This window comes from Arachis ipaensis, chromosome B06 (genome assembly GCF_000816755.2).
Source record: "Arachis ipaensis cultivar K30076 chromosome B06, Araip1.1, whole genome shotgun sequence".
Lineage (NCBI taxonomy): Eukaryota > Viridiplantae > Streptophyta > Magnoliopsida > Fabales > Fabaceae > Arachis > Arachis ipaensis.
In genome coordinates this window covers 114,234,816-114,242,854 of record NC_029790.2, presented here as the reverse complement: position 1 = coordinate 114,242,854, position 8,039 = coordinate 114,234,816, and the positions used below count along the sequence as shown (strand labels likewise).

The 8,039-nt window shown below is 35.8% G+C and overlaps 1 protein-coding gene across 1 annotated transcript in view; it reads right to left on the bottom strand.

Annotated features, from left to right (window-relative positions):
- The window catches only part of LOC107604917 (transportin MOS14), a gene marked incomplete in the record, with an annotated part of 15,936 nt that overhangs the window by 7,452 nt on the left and 445 nt on the right, over window positions 1–8,039 (bottom strand). The window contains 11 exon segments of the mRNA XM_016306634.2: window positions 1,747–1,881; window positions 3,351–3,474; window positions 4,036–4,092; window positions 4,438–4,499; window positions 4,762–4,890; window positions 6,030–6,089; window positions 6,175–6,258; window positions 6,466–6,585; window positions 6,691–6,915; window positions 7,053–7,151; window positions 7,926–8,036. Of these exon segments, the coding sequence (XP_016162120.1) occupies window positions 1,747–1,881; window positions 3,351–3,474; window positions 4,036–4,092; window positions 4,438–4,499; window positions 4,762–4,890; window positions 6,030–6,089; window positions 6,175–6,258; window positions 6,466–6,585; window positions 6,691–6,915; window positions 7,053–7,151; window positions 7,926–8,036 (1,206 nt within the window).

Here is an 8,039-nt window from a genome sequence, read left to right as displayed (position 1 = left end):
TTGAACAGCCCAAGCACCAGAATCCCATATTTCCAATGTTGGAACCTAAAGCTAATAACTTGCAGTTGGATCCTAACATCCCACCACAATTAGCAGTCTTAGAGCCCACGTTAGCTGGTGCACTAGCCCTTTGACTAGTCCCAGCAAACACTCCAATGCCAGGTATGACCACTCAAAGAGAGAGAACGGCGAAGGAAAAACTTTTATATGTCCTATCTAATCAGCAACTAACAAATAAGAAACAACAATGCCCTCAACCCACTTTAAATAAGGTCATTGGGAAATTCTCTAGATATAAGGTTAGTAATAAGCAAAATTAAGATCAAAGACCTCCCTATCCAACACCCTTTTGATTGCAAAACCATGTTTTGGGCTCACCATTTATCATCACAGGGAAGGTACCTCTGTTTCCCACACGGAACCAAAGCACCAATCCTCCAAATCTATTTCCAAATAAAAAAAAGTGGACCAATCAAAGCTTTCTCAAAATCAAGTTTAAGAAACAAACTATGTTTTTGTTAAGTGTTGCATTATCTACCACTCCTTCTCGCAAAAAAACAACATCCCAAGTATGGTTACCTGAAGTAAATGCACTTTTAGTTTCTGAAACAGTATCTCTCAAGGCTCAACATTCTATCCAGACAAAAAGAAAAATGACCACACTAATGGGTTTACCATGCACCACTTCTTAGGAACCAAAGAGATAAAAGTGAAGCAAGTACTAGCACCAATTTTTCCTCCACACTGAAACTTATCAAACACCTTCACAGGTTGTCCCCAGTGCTGTCTCAGCAGCCTTGATAAAAACCAGATGTAACCATTAAGTCCTGTAACCTTATTTTTCAACAAACACCAAAATGGCTCTTAGTCAAGCTCTTTTAATCCTACTTATACCCACATTATTGGAAAGGCTTCCAATTTGGATCATAGTCCTTAGCCAAGGCAAACTTATGATTCTGTCTCCAGCTTTCTTTATATCATAACAAGATCTATTCAAAATCATTCAGCAAAGTAGCCCGTTATGCCCCTTTTGTCCACTGGTCTGAGCCCCTTCTTGTTCCAACATATCAAGAATTCCAAGCTCAAAGGACTAATCAAGAAGTAAATTATTATTACACAATACTCTTACTATAGATGATAAAGATTATTTGGTTTAACAACAGTTCTCTCTGTAAGTTCATGTTAAATCCATCATAAATATGAATTAATGCTCCTCATAAGAATTAATCTCTGTGATCGTTGGGTCTTTGCTCCTCAAATATAAATGCTTACTTGTTTTTAATAAGACTAGCTAAAAAAATATCATTCAGATATCTGAGGTGGAATTTCTTCTCCTTCAGCTTGATTCTATTAAAGCTTCATCAGCCTAGCTTTGCTTTTACATTTTTGCTCTAGCAGCGTATACCTTCTTCTGCCTATCTTTTCTTTCCTTCTACTAAGGTTCTTCATCAAACACAGGGAAACAATATTTTATTTCTTTGATTGGTGGGTAAATATATCAATAGGTATGTTAAAAGATGATATGATATCTCTATTAATCTAGCTATTATCCTCACTATCTGTTTACAATAACCTAAAATGATCAAATAGATTCACAAGTAGTGAGTATTGCAGTTATTATATAATAAATAACTAATACCAGTGTATAATCACACCATGATCAAGGTATAAAACACACAACATAGCCCAGGAGATGCGGAAATTAACTCAAAAACGAATTAAAATCAATGGAACTATCCAAAATACCTTTTGTATAAATATGGAAGATCCTAAAAGGTGACATATATCCACAAAAAGTTCTACTAGATTCATCCTGAAATGGACAAGACCATCAGGCAACTCAATCACTCTTCTGTCATCATTGTATGTAGAATCATCCACCTGCCAAGTGCCAAAAGGAAAAGAAAGAAGACTTGAAACTTTCAAGAGATTCCATCATTACAATCAAGAAGCAATATCAAAAAAGAATTACCAGAGAGGGGAAAAGGCAACAACAAACAAAAACAAAACAAACAAACAAACAAACAAACAATGAAGCTGACTTCTTGAGCAACAGCTGTTTTATTTATGCACACAAAAACAATACGCAAGTAAACATTTGTTTCATATATGTACTTATGTAGTATATTAAATTAAAACTTAAATGGGACATATACCGATATTAATTTAGTTTACTTCTATTGAATTTAAATTGTGCCTATTATAATCTAGCCAGCAAATAAGGTCAACTACAGACACCAAAAAAAAAGGTCAACTATTATTAGCATAAATCTATTGTAAAGTCTCAGGCAAAAGTATAGTAAAATGCTATATCCAATAGTCTTTAAACCTGAAATATCAACTAGAACAGTAAAAGAAAATCATTAGTAGTTTGCAAACTTCCTTCACGCTATTTAACAAATAAAAGACTTTCAAGCTTCTTTTGAAAGTATTTTTTACCATCAACACAAGTTTGTCTACAATGGGAATATCCCTTAATAGAAACACATGGCACTCTCTTAAGCGTGCATGGAAGGTCAAATATTTTACTGCTATCATCTGTTAATCACTTAATCCATTTCTTCAATTAGGTGTGACCTCTTTGGCACCTCTCACCACAGGGATTGAAACTACAAAGTACCTCTTCAAGGGTTATTTCCTAAGGCCTTTTTACCACCTAGAGAAAAAGTTCCACTCCTCCTGTTCTAACTGCTTCCTGCAAATGGATTTACTCTGGTAGCAAATATTAGGAATGTTTTATATTAATGTCAAATACTACGGAGTATTGAGAATATCCTTAATTTAATTAGAATATTATGGCCCCAATTTGTCATCTTGTTGAGGAAGCAATTCCTACTATTTCTGATTTCTGTCATATTCCTAATGTGTTTATCTTTATTAGTCTTCTTATTCATGGACTTAGTTGTGCTTGCATTCGATCTTTTATTTTCCTTAATCCTGAATTCATAATTCTTCAACAGCCTCTAAGTGTTTCTGAGACCGAGTCTTCAGTAAAGCAGTGGCTATATGTTTGAGCTATGTAGGATCAACTGAACCCAACTTCCTTTTTTGGGTTAAAAACAACTTACGCAAAATATGGTTCAGATAATAAATAATAATATTGATGTCTTGCTTGCGCTATGATATATTTAAATTCAGCTTAAAGTGTTACATCCAATGTGGCTCCAAGCACTGAGAAGTTAGAAGTAGAGAACTCTCTTGATTTACGATGTCGATCCCATCAAGATAAACCAAAAATAATAAAGCCAACATCAAACCCCTATCCTTCCTGGGCTAAAAAAGGGGTCAGACAAGAAACAATACATTAATCAAGGCACGTAATGGATAATACAAACAGACTGAAAATAAACCTGAGATCGCAACAACAATGAATCAAGTAATGCTGAGAAGACAGGTGAAAAAGTTTCCTCCACATGTTTCCTATGTTTTGCACCATCCTCATCAAGGCAAAGGATATAGCTTGCAAGAGCGGACCTGAAACAAGATATATCACGTTCATGCTGACTGTACTAAGACATTGTCTTTAAAGGCACGGAAGATAGAATGAAAGGATAAAAGAAAAAAATAACGGGGGAAAAAATCTTAAAGAAACTAAGAAGCTCAAGTGTACAGCAAGAATTTCAAATCTATCAGCATTTCAGGATTTCAGGATTCATATACAAGACAACAAGGCTAAAATCCTGTAATCATTCTCATACACAGGTGCATAGCAATTAAAATAACAATAGATGATAAACTCGGCTTATATGAGTTACGACACATCAACTAGGTTGAAACAGCAGCATGATTTAGTATGTGAACATTATAGAGAAAATGAAGAAACTATGCATAACCAATTAATCTCAATTGGAAAATGCTCCAAATACTTTAGTGAATAAACATAGGCAAGCAACTCTACCACAGTCAACAAGAGGTAAAAAAGAAGAGAGAACAGAGAGACAATCAACATATATCACACATTCATATGTACAACAATTGACAAGTAGAGGCAGGTACTACATAAACAAATTGGAAGCTTGCTGAAAATGGCATTACCAAAACTGCAGTGTAGAGTCTGCAATCTCCCAATCTTCACACGGAAATGCCACGCAGCTGCTCGCATATTCAGTAGCTTAGTCACAATCCAAAACCAAATATCTAAAATAAGGTGCTTTATGCAAGTAAGTTTATTAGAAATATGCAAAACTCTAAAAACATGAGAAAGTACCTATGAAAGTTCCCAATTACAATTGTTACCAAATATTTATGACCATTATATATGGCTAGATTTTAATGGAAAAGCATCTTATGTGCAATACAGCATAGAGGTCACATTTAATAATTTCATTTACTGGAAGCTCATTAAAAAACAAATAAAAACTCCTTGATTCTTTGGCAACCAAATGATTGGAAAGGACTATTGCAATAAAGGATTCTAAATAAATTGTTGCAATTCACCTCAGGAGTGCATCTGCCAATGCAAGGGATTCTGGACTTGCTTCTACTATAAGGGACGGAGCCTAGCATACATTCAACAAGTATGACAAGTTAAATGAGACATGCATGAGTATAAAATGCTAGAAAAAATCAATAAACGTGAGCAACCACAAGAAACTCAGGTACTCTCATAACAGTAAACAGAAAGTTAAATAAAATGTCGCAGTTAGTGTGTAGTTGCTTTATCAGTGTAATTCCAACAGAAAACAAAAAGAAGGTATCCGTAACAAGTATTCAGAAATCCAAGGGAACACAAATTAGTGAAATTACTGTTCCATTACTTACAGCCTGCCCAATTTCTGACAACAAGCATGCAAGGCCCCCAATTATTTTCATGTCTCCCCTAGTAAGAGCTGGAAGGAGAAGTACTTCCTTTAAATAATGTACTCTGCATAACAGACCTTGAGGCACTCCCTAAAGAAAGGCCATGTCAAATTATCGGTCAATATATCACACGTCCTTAGAGACACCATACATAAAGATTAAAACTCAATGAAATATAAAGATAAGTTTCACTTAGAAAACTACCAATGTCCACCCTAAATGTTCCTAGAAATACCAGGCATAAAATTCAGAAAAATTTTAGTTACATGTGCAATGGAACCAACCTTGCAATTATAATAGTAACAATTCACTGCTTCTCTCGGCCATTTTTCAAATATGGCAAAAATTGAACAGTGGCAACCAAATTTTGAAATATACAACGAAAAAAAAAAAATGAAAGGTAAGCCAGTAGAAAGAGTTAAACATGTCAAAGGGGAAAAAAGAATAGACTCAAAATATTTCGGTTGACTCAAATCAAGTATTCAACTATCCTAGAGATGTTAGGTTTGTAAAACTAACTGGTAGCCTAAATATAAGTGAACATAGACCAAATATGCATATACATTCAAGTGCTCCAAGTGAAAAGGTTTAAAACCAAATTACATAGCTCAAGGCTTTTGGGTCACACTAAAGTAATGCAACTAATCTCTAAGTGGGATAGGCAAGCTATCAATTAATATTACAAAGGGTTCTTTTGTTTTTCATCAAGTTCATATATGAATTCCTCAATCTGAAGTCTACCCTAGACCTGTTTCCTTGACTCTGATTCACTTATTATTTCATTTCTGAGTTTTGAAGAATTTGATATGGAAGACTTCACAGACCACAAATAAACTTTTATACATATAATTGATAGCACCCAAATATCCTTAAATTGGCCCATGAATCCATGATAAACATCCCTTACCATGACATGCCTCTAAGCTCTAATGAACCATCAATACAACAAGTATCTTCGACCTAAACTATCCTAAAGGCCCTGCAGCTTGAACTCAGTTCCTTGACTGTTCAATTTGAATATCGCCCACCAATATAACTGCATGACAGTTATAGGGGCTAGACAAATCTAAAATTTAGTAGGTAAACAGATTACAAGTGAAATGAGACATTACATCAATCACTTAGATTACGATAAAATGCAATTAAGGTTTTTCCCCCATAAAAAGCATGCAATTAAGTTGAACAGATCGAGACTCAAGAATAAACTCCATCAAAGTGGGTAACCATACCTCATGTCTACTCACAAGTTCAATGAGTACTTCAACGGCCAAATCAAATGAGGAAGGTACCTACACAGAGAATGTGGAAATTAATCAATCTTGAGTAGTAAAGAATACTCCATCTCAAGAAACAACTGCACAAGAACTGGATTACCTGCAATGAGTTGAACACAAAATTCAGAAGTGGGTGAGCTGGCAATGTTCCCTGGGAAATCTCCGAGAAGCATCCTGCTCTAACCTGAATACAAGGACATACTAGAATAAAGTAAAATGATAACAGAACATCTGATAGAGCTCCAATAGATGAATATCTAAAGCAGAAAATGTCTTGTCCAGCAAATAAAACCAAGGAGAACCATGCTTGCAAAGTGAACCACCTTAGAAGTATGCACCATAGCAAAAATCAAATGGGTTAATATGACTGTGTAACTGTGAAAGTACATACCCAGCTCAATAAGCAACGCAAAATTTTCCGATTCCTTTCATGCTGTTGCACAGAACCATCAAAACTTAGTTCAGATTGTTGCAGCAAGAAATCAAGAACCATAGGCGTATGCGATAGAAGCTGCAAGACAACCATAGTAGAGTGTATGGAACTAGAAGGTATAGTGAGACAGAAAGGGCAGAGACCACAAGGACATGCAAACATATTAAAGCAGAAGTCCCAAACCTCTTGTGTATAATGGCTTTTTTGTAATGAACTAATTTTAGAATCAGGTCGTTCATTATCAACAACTTCCTCTGGCAGGACAGTGAGCATCTCCAGGACGGCAATATTACCATTATCCTGGCTCTGCAAATTCTGCAGACTGTAAAAAAGCTGCTGAATTGGGTTTCCATGCGCAACAACTTGAAGAACAAGGGCAGAGAGTGCAAGACAAATCTGTGTTAAAAGCTGTCATGGCAAAAACAAAGAGCCAATCAAAACTAAATGCCTTTAGGATGAATCAATCTACAAGACAACTGAATGTTTTTAATCATAACAACTCTCCATCAGCAGTCTTGTGTCTTAAAAAAATAAAAATAAAAAACCTGGGGAGGCCCAGTGCTGAATCTCCTGACTGCAACAAGAAGGGCGTTTAACAAAGCATCCTTAGCTTCTAATTGCAGTAGATAACCCTCATTTTGTATCTGTAATATGAAACATATAACAACAATAATTAGTTTAAGTTGAAGCATCAACTGTTTTATTTTTGTGGATTTTTTTAATCAGCAAACAGCATAAAAATAGAAAAACCAAAAAATATAAAATTACAAACTGGGGAATTTGGTTTTGGTAGCTAGGCACCACTAAACCCATCACAGTGTCTTTTTAAACAGTCCAACCGTAGCCCTTGTTAGTCTTGAAAAAAATATTTATAGAAAATAAGAGTTTGGAACCTTAATCCTTCTACAAGTTTGACACCTAAAAATCATAGAAGCTTCTATCACATGACTTTGACCAAGTTACAGTAGCTGACAAGATCCATAAAGCCCAAAACCCCTTTTTTTCTCATTAAACCAACACACACACACACAACATAAATGAATGTGTCTCCCCAACAGCTCAAGTAGTATTGTTACACAGTAAACATAATTGCATACGACATTTTTCAAATTGAGAAGCAACAGTTCCCGTTATCTCAACGCCCTTATAAACAAGAAGCGCAAGGTGCACTTCACAAATGAATGCCATGTGCGTGCTTGATACGCACAAGCAACGACAACAACCAAAATCATCACACTTCACTCGAGAGTCCACAGTCCACACAAACCCTAAGTGCACAGCATAATCATCATAATCAGAATAAGCATAAAAGTAGAAACTTGAATTATAAGGATCATAAACCGAATGCAATCAAATCAAGTCTCCATCTCCACCTAAGTGAATTACGAGAGAGAAAGAGGGATTCTAGAGAGAGAGACCTTGCGTTTGAGAATCTGGGCAGCGAAGAACTCCACCTCGAAATTGGCGGGGAGAGGATTGTGGCGGCGATCGGCGGTGAGGATGGCGGTGGCAACGTCCCAGGCGGCGTGTGT